This window comes from Eschrichtius robustus, chromosome 19 (genome assembly GCF_028021215.1).
Source record: "Eschrichtius robustus isolate mEscRob2 chromosome 19, mEscRob2.pri, whole genome shotgun sequence".
Lineage (NCBI taxonomy): Eukaryota > Metazoa > Chordata > Mammalia > Artiodactyla > Eschrichtiidae > Eschrichtius > Eschrichtius robustus.
In genome coordinates this window covers 2,614,042-2,634,891 of record NC_090842.1, presented here as the reverse complement: position 1 = coordinate 2,634,891, position 20,850 = coordinate 2,614,042, and the positions used below count along the sequence as shown (strand labels likewise).

Below are 20,850 nucleotides of genomic sequence, written 5' to 3'. Positions count from 1 at the left end.
CTCGGCTTCCCTTCCCTTCTTCACTGCGAGCTCCTGCAATCTGCTGGGGGACACAGGACCACTGCCATCCTCCTCCTCACTGTTGTCAGAGCACTATGAAACGGCACAGCCAAGCCAGGCTACCAGGCTAGGAGAGTCTGTTCGTTTTCAAGTGCCTCTGTCACTGTCTCACCCCCACCTCTGAGGTACCAAGGGCCCCGTTCTAGTGCCTTCCCCGAGATCACTGAAGCGTCCTCTAGGAGAAGCCTCGGCACCATGTTCCCTGCACCCATAGCGCCCCATGGGAGCTTGCCTTCCAATAGAACTGTGGAACGCTGGGAACAGGAGAGACATTCCATAGCAGTGGGGCCATCCACCTGGGCTCACACACGCACACAGACCCACACAAATGCATACAGTACATATAAACTATATCTGTGGCATTAAATTGTCATGGGGAGTATTAGGGGAAAAAATGTCTAAAAAGGCTCCGTGGAGGGAGATGATAATGAATAAAAGGCTGAGAAACTGCTGATGAAAGAAACCAAACTAAAAAAGCTACATACTATGCAATTCAGTTTGACATTCTAAAAAAGGCAAAACTAGAGATGGAGAACAGATGAGTGGTTTCGGAGCAGGGCGCTGGCTATGAAGGGGCAGCACCAGGGATTTTGAGGAAGATGGAACATTCTGTATCTCGACTGTGGTGCCTGTTCACAGCTCTATGTGTTGGTCAACTTAAAGAAATATACTTACACTAAAAGTTGACATAATTTATATCTCAAAAAACCTAACCATGAAATAAAAAAGGACAGTTCAGTGATTCCCACTACAGTGCCAAGAACAGCTATGTGTTTAAAATCATGTTCCTTGAGGTATTTTCTCTGGAATCCTCTTCCCAAAAGATTTTGGAAAAGGAGATATTTGTGCAACATCAGAATCCTTTGGGGGGTTTGCAAAACTAGACTGGCTCAACCCCTCTCCCTAGAGATCACAGTTCAGCATGCCAGGGCTGGGCAGGCATCTCCCTCCTGCTGAGGACCTGGTGGTGCTGAGCTTCATGCCCACCCGCCCTTCGGGAAGCCAAGCCACCAGCTCGAGTGGCAGGCAGTGTTGCTGCTGACACAACAGCCGTTGCCCCCTCCTGCCCACCAGGAGACTGGGAAATGTGCCGAGGACGGTGCCGGTACCAGGGAGGAGCCCACGGCTCTGGAGCTTTGCGGACATCCCGTTCCTGGGCCCCTGCTGAGGTTCTGGGAGTGACGTCCTCCTGGGTAGAGAGGGAGATAGGTGAGGACACAGCACCTCGCCCACCGTCTGGGCCCTGCAGGCCAGTTACCACATGACCACCTGCAACAGCTTCCATCTCAGCCTTGACCCCTCATTGCACTAGAGACAGATCATCACCTGATACGGCACCCAAGAGTCAAGGGGAGGCTACCTGAGCCCATTTGGGGGATGTTCTGTTCTGTGACCTGTGCAGGACTGAGACCCTGCCACCTGTTCACTGCTGTGTCCCCAACACTTGGCACCCTGTTTGGGGCATGGAGGTGCAGGTACTTACCCAGTGGTTCTCCACCAGGTGACAGTCCCCAGGGGACTCTGGCCGCATCTGGAGGCGTTTTTGGTTGTCATGATGGGGGAGGCCAGGGATGCGGCTCAGCCGCTACAGCAAGCGGGGTGGCCCAGCACAGAATCACCTGGCCCCAAACATGGAGACCTCATGCCTGGTGGAGAAGCCCCACCCCAAGCAAGCAGCCAGGCTTGGGGACTGAGAAGCTCTAGGGGCCTAGGCAGCAGCAGGGCTGGTTTCCCCTAAAAGATCTTGTGTCTAGGGCTCGGCCTAGGCTGAGGATGCGTGTGCGTGCCACGAGAGCAGGACTGTCGGGTGGACCTCAGGTCTGCTTCTCAGGTCCGCCTCTAGGGCCCCTCGTGGGTGTCCTGGGTGACCCGCTGCCTCCTTCCGAGTCCGCTCCCCGAGAAGCACCTGTTCATCCCAGGGCAGGGCAGAGCTGCCAGCCCTCCCTCCCCCAAGTTTCCTGAAAGGCGGCCTTCCATCACTCATGGATTTTCAAGTCAAAGTGGGGGGAAAGGTCTGAAAACTTTACCCAAGTGGCGTTATCTTTCTTTGTTGTTTTCACCTTGCTGGCTGGGGTCACGCAGCATGCAGCGACTCTATGTGCCCACTAGAGGTCGGGCTACAAAGGGACCCAGTCACAGGGACCCCGGACTGGAGGGGAGCACGCTCCCCAGGGCCGCCAATGCGGCCTCCTGCCGCGGGGAAGGGCAAGCACAGTGCCTTCAGGGATGGGGGTGATGCGATGGCCCGGATGGGGGAGGGGACCTAGCCCCAACCCTTCTCAGGGCTCCAGGCCCAGCTGGATGGGAACATGAGGTACTTTTACTTCCTACATAAAATATTTGAATTTTTCACAAGAATATTACTTTTGTAAACAGGTTAATACATAAATGAGCTCCTCAGCTGTACGCCCAGCCGCTGAGCACATCCCCTGCCCTATCTATCCTGCCCTTCTGTTCTCAGAAACAGCAACTTACTTAGACTTCAGACTAAGAAAACCCACTTCGGCCCTGCCCTCAGGGCTGCCTTGCTGGGGAGGGGGACACATGTCCGCTGGGTCAAAGGGAGGGATCCAGGGACCCACGGTTGTCTGGGTTCCCTGGGGGTCACTCACCACTCCGTTCCATAACTGGGAAAATCAAAATTTTGTCAAGATCAAGTGTGAAAAGCGCAGGCACCTGGGGAGGCCCCCCACCCGTGCCCCAGTCCCCTCCCTCGGCCCGCAGCCCCCTCCCACGATCGTCCCCTGCCCACATCCATAGGCCATGTTGCTTAGGGCTCCAGCCTCCATCTGAACCACATCCCAAAAGAAACAAATTACAAAGCACACAACAAGATTTCAGAAGCTGCTTTATGGAGAAACAACCCCGCACGGTTGTCGTGTCCAGGTCACAAGCTGGGGCCCAGGCTCGCGGCAGCTGCTTCCTCGGGTCCCGGCCCTGCCTCAGCCGCACCCGGCAAGCCCGAACGGATGCCTGAGAGCGACCACAACTCCTTCCATCTCAACTGTTGTCTTTCTCACTCAGGGGGTGGGGTTTCAAGATCGAACAGGATGAATGTTTTTCTTCTCCAAGCGGGCTATATGACCTCAAACAACAACCAAAAGTACTGAATTAAGCTAAAAAAGCAAAATGTTCTGACCCCTTCATATGTTCTGGCTGGTCTCCCGGCGAGCACAGAAAGGACCCAGAAGAGGGGCTGCCTTTCTGTCCGAGCCTCAGGTGTCACTGCTGGTCACCTTGGCCCCATGGAAGGCTGGCCTGCAGGCCACCGAGCTGTAAATGACACCACTCCGTATGGTTCCCATGCACAGCATCAGGCAAACTGATGGCATTGTGGCTTTCTTCTCTCTCTAAATTGTTCTGAGAACATACAAATTACACTTCAGATCTTCTCCCAAAAGTAAAGACAGAGAAGTTAGCCTACGTTAACACTGGGATGGACCATGAATTGGGTCATCTTACCCTCAAGGCAGGTGAGGGTTATATGAGAACATTCCCGTAGGCATTCTTGAAAGTATCCAAAAGGACACGGCTACTGAGTCACAGTCAGGTGCTCCAAGTCTACACTCAAGACACCGTGGTCACAAGGAACTTAGGAAATTCCCCGAATGACAAAGGGCTGAGCAGGTTTCTGATCCTCTTCAGCTCAGCTCACAAGCACTGAAGTGACCTCACAGCAGCAGCTGTGCAACCTGGGCAACCCGCAAACTGCAACCAGCCCTGAAGGTGTTGGGCAGAGAGGGCAGCTGGCTAAGGGAGGGGTCTGGCCATCTGGAAACAACTCAGTAAGAAAGTCTGGCAGGACAACCGCACCCCTGCGCTTGTTCTGCCGGAAGCAGGAATGCAGCTAGTTAGACCGCTGTGCACTCCCCCGCCCTCCGCATTGGCCAGGGACGCAGGCACCTGGCACTGAGCAGCCTGGTGTCGGGGCAGGAGAGGGCAAGGGGCGGAGCAGGGCAGCTGTGGCCATGAGCACCAGCCACAGTGAGCTGGACTGTATTGGAGCAGGGGCCAGGCCCACGTCCCACGGCCCAAAAGTAAGGTCATTTCCCACAGCCTCACACCAAAAAACGCTCAGCCCCAACAGGGAAAATCGCCAGTGACCCGTGTTTGAAATCTCCAATCACATCATTTCCGATTGACTAGCGGAGCGTGAAGCCCGCCCAGGTACGCAGAGGTGCACCTGAGCTTCCTTCCCCAACCTCACGACAGCAAAGTGGCAGTGAAGGCGGTGCCAACCATGGGAAACAGCCAAAGACCCTCGGAGATCCACCCACCACCCCCAGCTCAAGCCCCATGTGAACGCTGCCAGCCCCTAACCTGGGTCGAGTGCACCACTGGAACCTGCTTTTTCAAAAGCCCGATTGCCTTTAGGCCTCGGACAACGACATCAGCCTTTTTGAATCCTCGCCTACAAGTTAACTGGTTGGAAGTTCCCCTCCTGAGCTGGTTGACCGTCTGCCAGGAAGGGGAGCGGCCAGTGCCGGGTTTGCGCACAGAACCGCCGCTGTCCCTACACCTCACCTACTGACATCAAGAGCTGGCTGAGCACGGGTCAGACTGGGAGACCTCTGCACGACCGGCTGTGCGGATGGCAAGCCCTCACCCTTCATTGCCGCTGACCTGCCTGGCGTCACCCAGGCCACTGCCAGCTAGACAGACCCCACCCACAGGCCCGGGGGCCCCGCCTGACACCAGAGACAGAGGCCAACGTGAACACAGCCAAGAGAGCAGGGTTATTTTAGTCACTGTTAGTGGAAACCATGCGTAGGCCAGACACTAGAGGCAGAACAGCATTTAGTTTGAGACTGGTTTTTAATCAGAAGTGCTCATCTTTGATCTGTGTGCGCTTTACAACGCTGGGGGCCTCAGACGGAGATGGTCCCTTAGCTCTGGGTAAAATACGCATTTTCTTGATTTTATTTAAACAATGATGAAACCTAGAGAGGAACAGCCTAGCCCAGCTGTCCTCCGTTTTCACGGTCCTCAAGGCTTTGCGGCCAGTTGTCACCGTTGGGGACGGCCACGCTTGGCACGAGAGAAGAACAGCCGCGTTGTGAGAGGGAGGGAGGAGCCTCAAGCTCTAAGGCTCAGTCCTTCGAGAGACGCAGGAGCTGGGACCACGTCCCCACCCAACCCCGGGTCCTGCTGGAAGGGTCTGGGAGGTGGGCCTCCGTGCCTCGGACGAGACGGCCGACAGCGCCCGGCGTGCCCAGGGCAGCCCCACGGAGCCTCCGGGGAGGCCCAGTCTGTGTTTCAAGGCCATGCCCAGAGCTTGCTGCTTCTGTGATTCTGGGAGCAAAGGAAGGCCAGAGTCGCCGAATGTGCTGAAGCGGGGGTGGTGGGGGGTTGTTATTTTAGAAAAGGGCCGGTCAGGGAGAACGCTATCACGAGACACAGGCCACGTTTCATGGGACACCTCAGGTTGGTCTCTACATGAAGGCACCACAAAGCTGCCCCTTCCCTGGGGCCCCCGCCCCCAGTGTGAGGGCTCAGCGGAGTCCAGCCGACAAGGACGAGCAACTGGGAAGGAACAGAGTCCGTGCACCCCGGGAAGCCACACGCCCTGGTAGGCAGTGCAGCCTGGAGGGAGGGCTGAACAGAACTCCAGCAGGTCTGTGCACAGGCACATGGGGCTCCACTCTTCAGGAGACAGCAAGATCAGCGCTCACAGGGGTCCCCAAATGCAGGGGTCAACATGACACAGGGACAATGCCAGCAGAAGGGTCAGCGCCGAGGGTCTGCATGCTGGAGGCTCCCCGAGGGTCCTGGTCTCCAAAGTGCGTTCCCTACGTGCAGCGTCCAGAAAGCCCCCCCACCTCCCCACAAAGGGACGTCACGCTCACCTGGCACAACCCCTTCTGCTGCTTCGCCCCTCTCAAGAGCGGCACCTGTGTAAACCAAGCAGGAGGAACAGACGCAGGTCATCTCAGAGGGTGCCCTGTCCTGGTTCTGAGACCAGCGGCTGCAGCTCAGGGTCTGACACCAGTGAGTGCGGGGCAGGGGCAGGGCGTGAACTAAGTGAATGCCTGTCTGAAGTGCTGCAGTGAAGGTCTAGGTTCTAAAGCCTGAGAGAGGCCGGGCAGGCACACGGCACCGCAGGGATCGGGGTCGGGTGGTGCTCGCAGGGCCTCCGAGCTGCTGGAAGGCCTGCAGTGGCGTTCCCTAGTGACCCGTATCATTGGCCCCATTTCACTGATTTGGAAACTGAGATCAGGGTGAAATGCCTTTGTCCAAAATCCAAGCAAGTCGGTAGAGAAGTGGGTCCCAAGCCCGACTCCCTGGAGCTCATATTCCACACACAGTGCCCCCACCTGCCCAGGTTGCGTCGAAGTCACCAAGGCCCTCTGGCTCAACTCCTGCAGAGGGGACGGTGGAGCCCACACACCTCACCCATGACCCCTTCCATCGGCTGGAGGCAACAGACTCTGTTGCGTTGTGAACCTCCCTGGAGGAGGATTTTGTTTTCCCTAGAAAATGGCCAATTTCTCCAGTTCAGTCACCTACATGCCCTGCAGCCCGTCCTCTAAGTCGGTTGGTTCTGGTTCTGTTGTTTGTTTCAGACATGCTCAGCTTTCCCCTTGCTCCTGGCAGATATGTGGGCGCCCGCGGAAAGCGTCTGGGGAGGCCGCGCCGAGGCTCCTACAAGGAGGTGGGTGTTCCGGTCAGAGGCCGCGTCTCCTGAGCGCACGCCGCTGCCCTCCCAGCCCGGGCCGCCCGCCGCGGGGGAGCGGGCCCTCAGGAGGCGAGGGACTGGATGTTCTTGAGCATTTCCTCGAAGGCCTGCGGGGACGGGGCGTCCGCATTCCGGAAGGCAGCCTGGACCCTGCTGTACAGGCTGAAGGACTTCAGCTCCAGCCAGATGAACCCAAAGCGATCCTCGTCGAACAGGACGAAGACCCCGGGGGTGCGCTCGGGGCTGGTGAAGCCGTGGCCGGCGATGAGGCCCGTGCCGTAGAAACTGAACAAGGACAAGAGGGAAAGTGCGGGGAGAGGGGATGAGCGGGGCCTCGAAGGCACGTGCTGGCCCAAGCCCATCACCCGTGGTCCTGGACGTTCTGGAACATTCTCCCTTCCACCTCCAGGCCACTTCCACCATCTGCCAGCAGCTCTGCACAGAGGTGGGGCCCTGCGCCTTCGGGGAGGCCGGCGTTCACCCCACACAGTCGGGCTCACCCCGCCGACCACTGCTCTCTCTCTACCAGCTCACCCAACGAAAGGACGAGGGTCCCAGGCAGCCCCACCTCGTATCTCTATCCAAAAGTACATGTCTTTATGATGCAGACCCAGGTAACAGAAATCTCAATCCCTGGGACAGTTAGGTCCACGTATGAACAACTCAAATGTAATCAATAATGATTTATCGGCATGCAACTGACATTAATCAGAAGCAGAACTTTCAAATACCCATTACAGCCAAGTTTTGAGACTCAGGCTGTAATATGTTTCTTTCTTTCTTGCAAAGAACAGGTGACGAGGAGTTAGGGGCTGGCCTGAACCTCCCAATGCGCGGAATGGTGCATGGGACGCCCACCTCCGCCCACCATGCTGAGGCTCCGCCTGGCGGGAGGGGGACAGCAGCCCTGCGCCTGAGGGCCCGTGGCTCAGAGAGTTTCGGGAGCGGGGGGGCACCAAGCTTAGATACACAGAGACGTGTGCTGCGCAGGCACTGTGGCAGTGCCAGAGAACGCATGTGCCCCTCCTGGCCGAGCCCCTGATGTTTAGCACCGGGTGGAGGACCATCCCGTGACACAGCCGGGGGCTGGGCCAGAGCTTCCAGGCCGGCGCTGCCAGAGGGCTCTGAGCTGGCCCTGAGATGCTGAAAGTTGTCAAGCTTCCCAGGGACAACAAAGCCTTTTCCTTTATGACCTTTCAAAAATTCATACATTCACTATGTGTACATCTCCCTCCAGAAAACCCAAATTCAGCCTCTTTTATCACCACTGTATTAACATGGAGAAAATGTAATGAATTTTTTCCATCAAGTCCACGCAGACGCCTAAGTTCCCTTTGGGGAGCTCGGCGTGCGCCCACCTACATGTGAAAAGCCAAGAAGACCACTGCGGGCACAAGGGAGGCAGCAGATGGCCCAGAGGTAAAGAAAGAAACCTTCACACGTAACGTGACAAAGGCAGAGACAAGTCGGCTGTAATAATCTGCCAGGAGACTGACAGGTTCCTCCCTCAATGAACCCCGAGGTGACTATCCATGAGAACTCTCTATGGCAATGGAATGTTCTAGACCTGCACTGTCCAACACACGAGTGGCTACTGAGCACTTGAAATATGACCAGTGTGACCAAGGACCTGAATTTTTCATTTTATTCTCTGTAATTAAACTAAACAGCCCTGGAGTGCAGGGGACTGGGGCAGGGCGTGCATCTCTAAAACAGGACCGTGCAAACAGCATGCCAAGCGAGGAGCTGGCAGCAGCGGGCAGGCTCTGTCCCAGACCGGGGCCCACGGCCTCTGCGGGGAGGCTGTTAGAGCCAGGGAGAAACCACACGAAGAAATGAGGAGGCGGTGAGACCCCAGGACAGGCCTTCCCTGCAAGGTCGTCCAGGACGCTCCGAGCAGGCTTTCCAGGGGACGCGCGGGGAGGGACGCCACGGCCTGCTTTCAGCGCCGCCCGACGTCTCACCTGTCTGCCTGTCTACCTTTGACCTTAGCGGCTGTGCGGTGAGAGGCGTTGGGGAGGAGGCCCCCTGCCTGGCAGCTGAGGCCCCCAGAGGGGTGAGGGGACAGGAGCCTCACAGTCTTGCTCGGCCCGAGCTGGGACCCGGCCCAAGTAGGCAGAGCTTCCCCACCAGTGCAGGGCCCCCAACGCGGGGTTGGCCCCACCCCAGGCCACCTCCCTGCTGGCCGGGCAGAGCCCCGCTCCGGGAAGCCCCGTCCTGCCTGCCCCGCGGCATCCTTACCACATCCTGCAGGTCCGGGGATAGTCCTCGTTCCTCGAGCTCACGCCCACCGGCAGCACAAACGGCTGCCCCTGCCCCGACTGGGCGGGCGGCTCAGCCGCGGCCTCGGCCCCTCCATCCCCGGGCCCCTTGGCCTGCTCGGCGGGTGGCTCCGCGCAGGGCTGGGGGCTCTGCCGGCCGAGGCCCTCGGCGTCCTCGGGCCCACCTTCCTGCTGCTGCTCCTGGCGCACCTGCTCGCGCACCTCCAGGACGATGCGTGAGAGCTCGTTAAAGTCGCGGAGGCTCTCAATGTCGGGCAGGTGGATGCGGTGCCTGAGGTCGATCTCTACCGTCTGCTGCCCAGCAGGGATGTTGGGGTCACCCTGCGGAGCCAGCGGGCGGCGGTCAGCAGGCTCAGAGACCGCAGCCTCCAGCCCCGGTCACACCTCCGCCCGAGGGCGCTCGCTCAGCCTTCCTACTGATTTGGCGGCAACCCCTCACAAGTCAGAAGATCTCAGAAGCCCTTAGAAAGCAGCGCCCAGCACAGGCAGCCTTCTGTGAAGGACCTCTGAGGACAGGGGACAACAGCACCCACGAGCGACCCTGGGAGGGCCCGCGGGCACATCTGCAACCAGAGACCTCAGGTGGGAGCCGGCCTGCGTGACAGCTGAAGAGGTGCAAGGCCCGGAGAGGTCCATGGACCCTCCCCGGTCAGATGGGGGGCAGGCCGGAAATGCCAGCCCAGACTGTCTGCCTGGAACACGAAAGCTCCCCAGCATGAACCTGGGAGAACGCCCAGGCCCCGCGGCCTGGTCCCAGGCCCTCGTCCACAAGGAGCCCGGCCGACGGAGCTGCGAGCAGTGCCCTGTGAGGACCAGGAAGAGGCCTGCTCTGTGCCTCCGCAGAGACTCCCCCAACACCTGCACAGCGACAGGCGAGCACGTGAATAGCAGCCCCTAGAGCGGGTGACAGAGGAGGGCCTGTCATCCGGGACCCCCACTCAGCTCAGAAATCCTCCCAGTGCGTTCCCGAGCTGCTGAGGCCAGGACGGGCCACGGGGGCCGGAGTGCTAATGCAGAGGGTGTCCACCATGGCCGCACCTCAGGGTCACCCAGGGAGCTCCTGGAGCCCCTCACCCGGCCCACCCCCATTAAATCAGAATCTCTGGGATGGGGCCCCAGCATCAGTGTCTCCTCCACCTCCCCAGGGATCCAGGGTGTGGCCAGGGCTGAGAGCCGTGTGGTAAGGCTGCCTTGGAAACGTCCAGAATCGCCGGGGGATCTTGTGGAAGGCAGGCCCTGGATCAGCAGGTCTGGGTGGGGCCTGCGTTCCCAGCAAGCTCCCCGGGGAAGCAGTGCCAGGTCCGGGGCCCACACTGAGCAGCCAGGGCGCGGCCCAAGTCACACTACGCCACGCCCATCTGATGGGGTCCACACGGTGCTGGGCCTGCCAGGGCAGCCCCTGGACTCACCGTGATCTTCGTGCCCCTGGCATGCTTCCCGTGGAAGCTGAGCATGACGATCTCCAGGCCGTGGCTGCCATAGGTGCCCTTGAAGAGGCCAGGCCTGATCAGGTCGTCTGGGTGGCTGGGCGGGAGGTAGATGCGGCGGTAGGTCAGGCAGTTGCTGCAGGGGGAGCGGGCAGCATGAGAGCTCGGCCACAGAGCCGCACGGGAGCAGGGGCAGGAGTACAGAGCTCATGCACCTCCAGCCATGCTGCATAGGGCGGGCTGGGCAGGGTGGCCCAGGGCAGCCAGGGTTAGCTCTCCACCAGGCCAGTGGGGAGCAGGGGCACCCCGTCGTTCCTGAGCTACGCTCCCCCCAACTCACATGTGCACAGCACACCTCACACCTTCTCCATCACCCTGGGGCAGGGACCCCTGAGACTGCAAAGGGGCTAAACAGGGGCCATGGGACAGGGTCCGGAGGCAAGGGCATGGCAGCAAGGAGGCTAAGAGGCCCCACAGGTGGACGTGGGAAAGCAATTATGAGGCTCTAACACACAGGCCAGGCCCGTGACAGCACACGGCTGGTGGGTGATGATAGTCCAACAGACAGAAAACGGACACCGAGGTGGGCCAGGAGACAGGGAGTGTGCTCACAGTACCCTGAGAAAAGGACCACGTTCACAGCACCCACCGGGAGAGAGACCATGTTCACAGTGCCTGAGGGAAGGACCATGTTCACAGTACCCAGAGAGAGGGGCTGTGCACCCAGCACCCACCGGGAGAGAGACCGTGTTCACAGTGCCTGAGGGAAGGACCATGTTCACAGCACCCACCGGGAGAGAGACCGTGTTCACAGTGCCTGAGGGAAGGACCATGTTCACAGTACCCAGAGAGAGGGGCTGTGCACACAGCACCCACCGGGAGAGAGACCGTGTTCACAGTACCCAGAGAGAGGGGCTGTGCACACAGCACCCACCGGGAGAGAGACCGTGTTCACAGTACCCAGAGAGAGGGGCTGTGCACACAGCACCCACCGGGAGAGAGACCGTGTTCACAGTGCCTGAGACAGAGGCTGCTCACACCCAGCGAGGGGCTGCACTTACTCGTACTGACTGGTGTAGATGAACTTCATCAGGATGAGCTCCTGCATGTGCTCGTGGAAAATGTCCTCCAGCGTCCGCCCCCATTCTTCCCTCAGCCACGTGCGGAATTCCTTCAAGAGAACACAGGTCACGAAAACCGCCACAACACTAGGGCTGCTCGGAGAGGCTGTGATGCTGGGTGCATGGGATGAAGACAGAGGTCGGGCAGGACGGAGGGGAGCTGCTGTGTGTTTGGTCTCCCAGCTCCTGGCCTCCCTTCCTGTTGAGGCATGGCACCAGGGCCTCTGGTCCCTGCTTTCCCCGACTTCAACAGGAAGGAAGCGCGGGGACCGTGGGGGTCCTTCGGGGAGGATGGGGCCGCAGCCCGTGTCGAGAGCGCCTAGGAGGCAGCTGTGCAAGCCTCACTTCTGTGCCACCCACACAGGTGGCATCTACACTGAGCCTGGTTCTCAGGTTTCTGGGGGAGTGGGCACAGCAGACCCCCATGCCGGCCGAGTCAGCAGAACTGCTTTCTGCAGCCACCAGTGAGGAACAGGATAGGGACAGGCGGGGCAGAGAGTGTAGGTGGATTTTCCTTTTTAAAATGTGCCTTCACTGGGATTGACATATACACACTACTATATATAAAATAGATAACTAATAAGGACCTACTGTATAGCACAGGGAACTCTACTCAATACTCTGTAATGACCTATATATGGGAAAAGAATTTTAAAAAGTGTGGATATATGCACATGTATAACTGATTCACTTTGTACACCACACTGTAACACCACACTGTAAATCAACTATACTTCAATAAAAATTTTTTTAAATAAAATAAAATAAAATGTGCCTTCACAGTTATGTTCAGTAAGTATATTTATAAAAAGAAGACTTTTATAAATAAACACCTCATTCGCACAGCCCAATAATTCATTATGGAATCGAACAATGAAGGCTATTTAGTGCTTAACAGTTTCATTCTGTACACTTAACATAACTAATCCACAGCTCTGAGATCCTAACTCAACACAGTGTTTCTAATGAATATATAGAATTAGCTCTACAAACAGAAGCAAAAGGAATTTACAAAAAAAAAGCTACAATCTGTCAATTGCTTTAATATGTTACTGCCCAATCCCTGGCAAAGAAGAGAAATTACTAGTGACTGAAATAAACAACTATTAGAACTACAAGGTCAATATATAAAATTAACTGAATTTTTGTATACTAGCAGCACAAAAGTGGAAAGTAAAAAAAAAACTTAAAAATCCTACTTACAACAGCCTCAAAAGACATAGGACTTAGGAATAAACATTACAAAACATGCGTGATACCTCTACTCCGAAAACCACTAGATGCTGCTGAAAGGCAGGGGAAGAGGCCTACAGAGCAGAGGCACCTGCAAACTGGGAGACTCGGTATTAGGTCAGCAACTGTCTCCAAACTGATCTACAGACTCAGTATCAGGCCAATTGTAATCCCACCATGCTTTCTGTAGAAACTGACAAGCTGATTCTGGAATTCATTTGGAACATCCAGAGCAATCTTGCAAGAGAACAAGGTTGGAGGATGTACACTAGCGTGCACTGTGACCCACTACAAGACGACAGTAACCAAGATGGTACCTGAGCAAGAGGGCAGAACTAAAGAGAGAGCCTGGAGGGAGTTCCCTGGTGGCCTATGGTTACGATTCCAGGCTTTTGCTGCCATGGCCTGGGTTCGATCCCTGGTCGGGGAACTGAGATGCCGCAAGCCGTGCAGCCAAAAAAAAGAGAAAGAGAGAGAGAGAGCCTGGCAACACCCACGTGTCTCAGGAGTGGACTTGCGATCACAGCGTCCAAGCCACCCCCCAGGGAAAGAAAGTCTTTTACACAAATGGTGCTCGAACAACTGCACAACCACAGGGAGCAAAGGAGCCCCGATCCCCACCTCACACCACACACAGGAACCATTCAAGGTGGGTCAAAGACCGAAAAGTAAAGTGAAGCTACCAAACTTCTAAAAAGAAGAGAGAGAGAGAGAGAGAGAGAGAGAGACTCTCTTTGCAACTGGAGGGTAAGCAAAGTTTTTTAAGACACAGAAAACAATAACCACTAAGGAAAAAACTTGACAAATTAGACTTCACCCAAATCAAAATCTTCCACTTAAGTGGCTTAACTCATGAAGGATAGGCCCTTAAAAAAAAAATCAAACAGAGAAATAACAGATAAAAATGGAAGTAAAAGAATGTAGTGATTTCAGTGTTGCCATGGTGCATAATCAGACTTGAGCTAAATATCAAGAAGCTGGCCTGTGAACAGTCATAATCTTATTTACTTTGCATGAGAAGGTCAGTCATTAAGACTACCAAGCAGACCCAATTACTCAGAACAAATGTGCTTACTATGAAATTATCTTACCAGACACGTATCCACAAGGAAAAACACAGGGGCCTAGAACATATCAGACAAGAGTAAGTCCACTATGGACCCAGGGCTCGTCCACCATGGCCAACACCGCCCCATCACTGCTTCACTCTGCACAGCGGCCTAGGAGCTGGGTGCTAACATCTTCCCTGTTCTACAGAGGTTTAGGGCTTGGAAAAGTCAACAGACCTTTCCAGAGCCACCCAGCTAGCAGGTGGCAGAATTAAACCTAACCAAAGGCCACGTGCTAACCGGTCTCATCTCTGCCAGGGCCAATGCCAGGGCTGGCAGGAACGCAGTGAGGCAGGGGGCTCACGTGCCCTGGTGGGCTGTAAACGGGGACCAGCAAACTGACAGCATGTAAAGAGAATTTGGAATATCTTCAGGGCCTTTTACCCAATTCCATTTCTGTACAATCCAAAACCACAACGTTTTTGCAGAGTTCAGGCAGTGGGTCACAGTAATAATGCCCGGCATCTCTCCTGGGCGGCTCCGACCAGGCCTGGCACTAAGTCATTCACCTGCAGCGTCTTACTCAACCCTCCAGAATCACTTGGCACCGCAGGTAACCTCATGGCCCCGTTTTACAGACAAGGGCTGAGGCTCCCAGAGGCTAAGTCACTGAGGCACATGGTCAGGAGGGTAACAGGGGAATATCTGACCACAAACCCCAAGTCCAACTGCAGGACGGTCACACACCTACAGTCATTACATCGCAGCAGATGACAGATGGAACGCTGCATTAAAAATAAAGTTTGTAGGGACTTTCCTGGAGGTCCAGTGGTTAAGATTCCACACTTCCACTGCAGGGGGCGCGGGTTCAATCCCTGGTCAGGGAACTAAGATCCTGCATGCTGCGCAGCATGGCCAAAAAAAAAAAAAAAAAGTTTGTAAAGAATTCTAATGAGACTGGGAAATGTTTCTGGAATAACGGTTAAGCTAAAAAAAAAAGAAAAACTATCCAAATTAGATAGTTAGACTGCAATTACATCACAAAGGCTGAAGGAAACTTGAAGGGATGATGGAGGACGGGCGCGGAGGCCGCTCCTCATGGGGCTGTGTCAGCACTCTTCTCCCTCCCGACTCTGAGGATTTCGTACCTGACGATGACGACGAGGTATCATTTCAGGCATGTGGCGAGGAAGGACAGAAGACAAAGGAAAGCAAAATGAAAGCCACTTGTGTGCAACTGGGGAGTCCAGCGCCACAGCCTTTCCACAGGGCCGAGCACACCGCAGGCAGGGCCAGGCAGGGCCAGGCCACACGCCCTTCCCCATCTCTGCTCCTCCTCACAGCCCCCCCCCACCCCCACCCCAGATTTCCAGAAGCCTCAGGCTGCAGGGCCTGGACGGGAGGGGGCAGGGAGGGAAGATGGTGGCTCAGCCACGCCATCATCCAGGAAGAAGAGCAGGCAGCGTCTGCCGCGGGAGCCAGAGAGCAGACGCACTGCCGGGGTCCGGGCGGGCGAAGGCCTGAGCTGCTCTCAAAGGCCCAGGAGGTGAAGCTGCAGTTTGAGCAGCACAGGGAGGGCCCCCAGGAGGGGCACGTAAGGAGCAAGCAGGACACCCCGGTCCTGAGGGGCCAGATCCCGCCGCAGGCCGTGGCCGTGGAAGGTGCACAAAGCTGGCAGAAGTCCCAGAACTGAGGACTGGGACGGGGAGCGGGGTGGTTGGCAAAGCCTCAGGACGCAGCTTATGCAGAGCTGGCCCTGGGTGCTGGCGAAGGGACCACAGCCAGCACGGTCTGCAGGGGCTGGGGCGGACATCTCCACATCGCTCCACGGTACCAAGGACAGCCTTCCGCCTGGGGACGGTGACAAGCAAGGCCCGTGCACCTTCCTACCCTCCTAGGCCACCAGGAGTCCTCCGTTCCCTTGGGAAGCATCCCTGTGGCCCAGAATTTTAGTGACTATCAACCATCAGAGCACAGAGGAGCCCGGAATCCGGCGCTGAGACTTTCACCTCTTCTTCAGAGCTGTCAGGACACACGGCAGTGCCCACCTGACGGCTCCTCCTCTCTCCCTGGAGCCTGAAGCCACGCTCTGGGTCTGAAAGGCTCAGCTAGAGAGTGAAGATGTTTCAGGCTGACACAGGAATCCATGGGAGAACCCGTCCCCCAGTCCCCCAGCTCCCCCCTTGGAGGGCGAGAGGGAGGGAGACGGGAGACAGAGCACAAGGAGCCAGCAAAGAGGCCCCGGGCAGCTGAGATGGACAGAGCGACCGTGCCTCAGACAGCAAGCCCCCTGCCCCCATGACTCTAGGATGGATCCCTCGGCACCTTAGGCAGCCCAGCCCCTGCTCTGCCTGCAGACGCGCGGCATCTCCCCACCCCAGCCCGGCAGGAGTCCCAAGTCCACTATTAAATGATTCCGAGGCCTAGAGAGAAAAGAAAGGCTCCCCAGTTCTAGAAGCCAGCGAAAGACTGCTCCTAAAGCCAAAGACAGCACAAAAAATGTTAGACCAAGCCCGTTCATCAATGCAGAAGTCCTAAATAAAACAGGATCAAAGAGCATCCAGGAGCAAAGAGAACTGTACCCCACGACCAAACAAGACCTCTTCTCACGGCTTCGAAGTGGTTAGAAATCTACTAACGTAAGTCATCACGTTACTAGATTAAGGGGAAAAAAATCACCTGATGGTTTCCACAGATGCTCAAAAAAACTGGTAAATTCAACATCATTTCTCAATTAAAACAAACAAAGCCCTCTTAATAAAACACGCATAAACAGCTCCATCCCTAGCATAATAATGTATATCTTGACCCCAAGGCCACCTTGCTGCCTCATGACAGGACCATGTGAACCACACCCACCACTAGACAAGGGTGTTGTCCTCACCACAAGGGGTCAAGGAAGAAGGAAATGTCATTATTTGCAGATAATCAGTATTATCCTGGAAAACTCAAGGTAATCAACTCAAAGATGCTCATAAATGAAACAGAATTCAGTAAGATGGGTAGGTACAAAATTAATATGCAACAGCTTTTATATATAAAATCACCAGCTGAAAGATACGAGAGCCAAGAGTCCATTTACAACAGCAACAAAAGACCAGATGCTTTACAACAAACGTGCAAGATCTACCTGAAGAAAATCAAATTCAGATGGCAGCACAGGACAAAGATGGCATTTTGAATCGTAGAGAAAATCTGGATCACTCAGCACCAGTGCTGGGGTGACTGAAGGGTACCTGTACTATAGCCAAGGCGGGCTGAAGCTCACTCTACAGAATAAACCCACAGAACCAGCAATAAATGTGGGAAACAAATGCATGAAAATGAAAACACGAGCTCGTCTGTAAGTATAATTTCAAAGTGGGGAAAGGATTTTAAGATGACATCAAACGAAGAAGCTATTAAGGAAGGGGAACTCCCTGGCGGTCCAGTGGTTAGGACTCTGCACTTTCACTACCGAGAGCCCAGGTCTGATCCCTGGTCGGGGAGCTAAGATCCCGCAAGCCACACAGTGTGGCCAAAAAAAAAAAGGAAAAGACAGATACATCTGCAAATATAAAAATTAAAAACTAAATTCCACAAGTGAAAACATACCTCATATCAAACAAAGACAAAAGAATGAAGGAGGAAAAAATATTTCCTCGTATCTTGAAGGGTTCACGTCCTCCCAGGATGAAAGCTCCTACAAATCAATTAGAAACATAACACCACCAAACAGAACCAGGCAAAGGATATGAACACAGATTTCACAGAAAAGGAACCACAGGACACTAACCTTAGCCTCAGACACAAGAGAAATGCAAATTAACCACCAAAGTCAGGATTCCAACAAAGCATTTTATTCTCACCTTAACTTCTAGGTGTTTTTCTAGTTTCCACAAGGAGCATGTTATTACCCTCACAATGAGAAAAAATACCATTCCGTCTCCAAATTGGTGAGGCCACACACGGTAGTTGGCTCACAGGAACTTTCTCTGATCCCAGAGTGCGTATTTCCAGAAATCCATGACACGGCCCTTTTAAGGTCTCAACAGCTGAGGAGGTTCTATTCTTGGAAAATATGTTGTTGACGTGTTTCACTTAAACGTGGACTTGGAGCAGCCACTGATGTGTATGTGGTTGTATGTGAGACCGTGAATGACAGTGTTATTAGGGAAGGAAGCATGTCATTACCAGCATCTTCACATACCATGCGTTTGGGAAAACAAGGGCCTCGTTCACCCTCAACAGATTCCAAGCAGCACGTGTGTACTCTCCATCTGCGCTGTCTCCCCGCAGACCCCTGGCTACCAGGGACCCAGCAGACTCAGAAGCGCTAAGAGATGCACCCGACAAATAAACGCAAGCTGCAACGAGCATCCTGTACTTAAAGGTCCGAGGTTTTCCTAAGAATGTTTCGAGATGGTGGTGTAACTAAAACTCAAAGGCAATGTGAGATTACTTGTGCGGAAATGAAACCCAAAGACACTCACGCAGGCTCACCCACCACTTGGCTGTGACCTGGGAACCTCCACCACGGGGTTCATGCCAATAAAGGCCTCTGGTCTCCCTGCAATTCACATCCAGGAAGAGACCCCACCGCCCACGGGCCTCTTGTCAAAGGGGCGACGGAGAACCAGGTAGAGGACTATTTCTACTCGGCCCGTTCATCCTGGCGGCGGTGGGGACTCAGAACCTGGGCCCAGCACACACGCCCACAGCGCCAGCACGATCCCGGGAGGCGGCCCTCCCTTCAAAGCACCCACCCCCTCGGCTGCCCCGCAGGACAGGAGGGTCCGGCCTCACCTCCTGCCTCCCACCAGACATCCTGTGGTGGTCCGTCTGGTTGCACTTGGTGGAGAACTCGTCCTTCTTCACGACCTTGAGTGTCCACAGCAAGGAGAAAGGGTAACGAGTCAGCCCCTAACCGCCACCACAGCAGGCGTGCACCAGTCCCTCCCGCACCCATGCACCCCACTCGTCTACAGGAGCCCCAGAGGCCGCCAGATCACGGTCGGTCTAAGAAGGAAGGCTGGAACCCCCCTGAGCACACGCTTCCCTCCCAGGGGGCCAGGCGTCGCTGTCCCCCGGGGCGTCCGAGAGCAGCACAAAGGGGCTGGCGCTCTCCTACTGAGACAGAGAACAGGCTTGCTCGCGGGCTGGCCACCTGCCAGGCCCACATCCGAGAGCAGAACGTCTGGTTCCAAGCTGATGCCCTTGCGAAGATGAGAAAAAGGAACAGTGAGGAACCTCGCTTGGAAGCACAACTGGTTCTAAGCAGAGGCAGACTCAGGGGAGGCTCCAGCAAGTGAGTCTCTGAGGAGCGACAGCGGCACAAACAGCGCACAGAAGGGCCGCGCCAGGGCCCGCTTCCCGTTCCTGCTGACCGGCGTGGGCGCGGTGCACAGCTGGGAAGACCCTGGCAAACCGCTGGCAGCAGGCCCGGGAAGAAGTGAGGAGACCCAGCCCCTTACCTGCACACGCTGCCCCGCCTGCTCACCTGGACGTGGCCATTGTGGGGCCCCCTGTGGCCGTACATGCACTCCACCGTGGCCGACTTCCTCTCCATCAGGTGGATTCGGAACAAGGGCTTGAACCGCATCGGGTCGTCCACATGAGGGTCGTGGGGAGGCAGGTACATCCAGCCAATGATGAACAAGCCATCCACCTGTGCAGAGGTGCACACACGGGTGAGGGGGAGGCGGAGGCTCAGCATCCGCACCCCCCAGATCACCACGAGGACCATTCCCGTCTCCACACTCCGGTCCCGCGGGGACCTTGGGGCCCCATCTAGCGCGGCAGGACGAGCACGGCCCCGCCCACCAGTGTGTGTTAATCGAAAAGTGGTTTACGCAATATGAAACACGGTGACTAAAGTTGATAACACTGCTATATCACTGAAATCTACTAAGAAATAGAACTCAGTGCTCTCCCCACCCCTCAAAAAAAAAATAAAAATGTGAGGTGATGGGTACGTTAATTAAGTAGACGGGAGAATCCTTCCACTGTGTACTCGTACATCAAATCAGATCACCACAATGTACATTTTATATATCTTACAGTTTTGTCAATTATACCTAAGTAAAGCTGAAAAAGTAACTAAATATTTTAATAGAAAATATAGTGGTTAGCCCCGAATCCGAGCAAGCCTTTTAGAGAGAACTTCCAGCTATGAAGTGGGGGTGGGTAGGCGCCGGGAGAACAAGCTAAAAGACATAAGAAAGAAGCAGGAATGATCCAGAAAGTGCGACACCCAATAGGGCAACTGACCAGACGAAAACGGGGGTGCTGCTTTCCACAGAAGAGACTCAGGAGGCAAAACAAACCAGGCAGCACGAGGGCCTGGTTAGATCCTCACGTGAACAAGCCAGCTGTCGAAGGCAGTTCTGAGACGGTCAGGAAGCCTCAAATGTGGACTGTGACTCAGGTAATCCAGGAATTACTGCCACTGCTGTGAGGTGTGGTCAGGACCTCACATGTGTGGGAACGTGGGAAACACCCACATGGTTAGAGACCCACACTGAAGTACAAACATGAACTGACACGGGCCTGGGATTTGCTTTAAAATACTGAAAAGAAAAGGCAAAGGGGCAGAGACAGACACCGTAAACCGGGCGCACTACGGCCAACCTCTGAGTCCAGGAGGTGGGCGTCTGTGGGCGTTCACCCTGCCATTCCCGCTACCCTTGTATGGTTCAAAATGGCATATGATAAAAGTGGTGATCAGGTCAAAGGAGGGGGCAGTCCCCAGGCACGTTCTCAGTGGAGGGGAGGGGGTGGCCTCTGTAGCCCAGTTGGGATGCCCCAGCAGTCGCTCCTGCCTTCCTGGGGGAGCCTGGGTCCACAGGTTTCGGCTCTGGCGACAGAGGAGAGAACTTAATCGCTAACCGTCTGAGACAAGAGCCAATTGGCGGTGTTCTGTCATGGGCTCCGTTTTCCCCTAATTATCCCCTGCCTTCAGAAGCCTTTTTTTTCTTTTTTTAACTCTATTACTCACTGCCAGTAAGACAAACAATTATTACC

General features: G+C 55.4%; 1 protein-coding gene across 2 annotated transcripts in view; it reads right to left on the bottom strand.

Annotated features, from left to right (window-relative positions):
• Positions 1-4,856: 4,856 nt before the first annotated feature.
• The window catches only part of FBXO31 (F-box protein 31), a 39,903-nt gene continuing 23,909 nt past the window's right edge, over positions 4,857-20,850 (bottom strand). For both annotated transcript variants that reach the window (XM_068528775.1, XM_068528776.1), the window contains 6 exons: positions 19,328-19,495; positions 18,634-18,708; positions 11,507-11,616; positions 10,428-10,581; positions 8,978-9,339; positions 4,857-7,021 (listed from right to left, as the gene is read on the bottom strand). In XM_068528775.1, the coding sequence (XP_068384876.1) occupies positions 6,799-7,021; positions 8,978-9,339; positions 10,428-10,581; positions 11,507-11,616; positions 18,634-18,708; positions 19,328-19,495 (1,092 nt within the window). In that variant the 3' untranslated portion in view covers positions 4,857-6,798. The remainder of the gene's footprint in view (positions 7,022-8,977; positions 9,340-10,427; positions 10,582-11,506; positions 11,617-18,633; positions 18,709-19,327; positions 19,496-20,850) is intronic.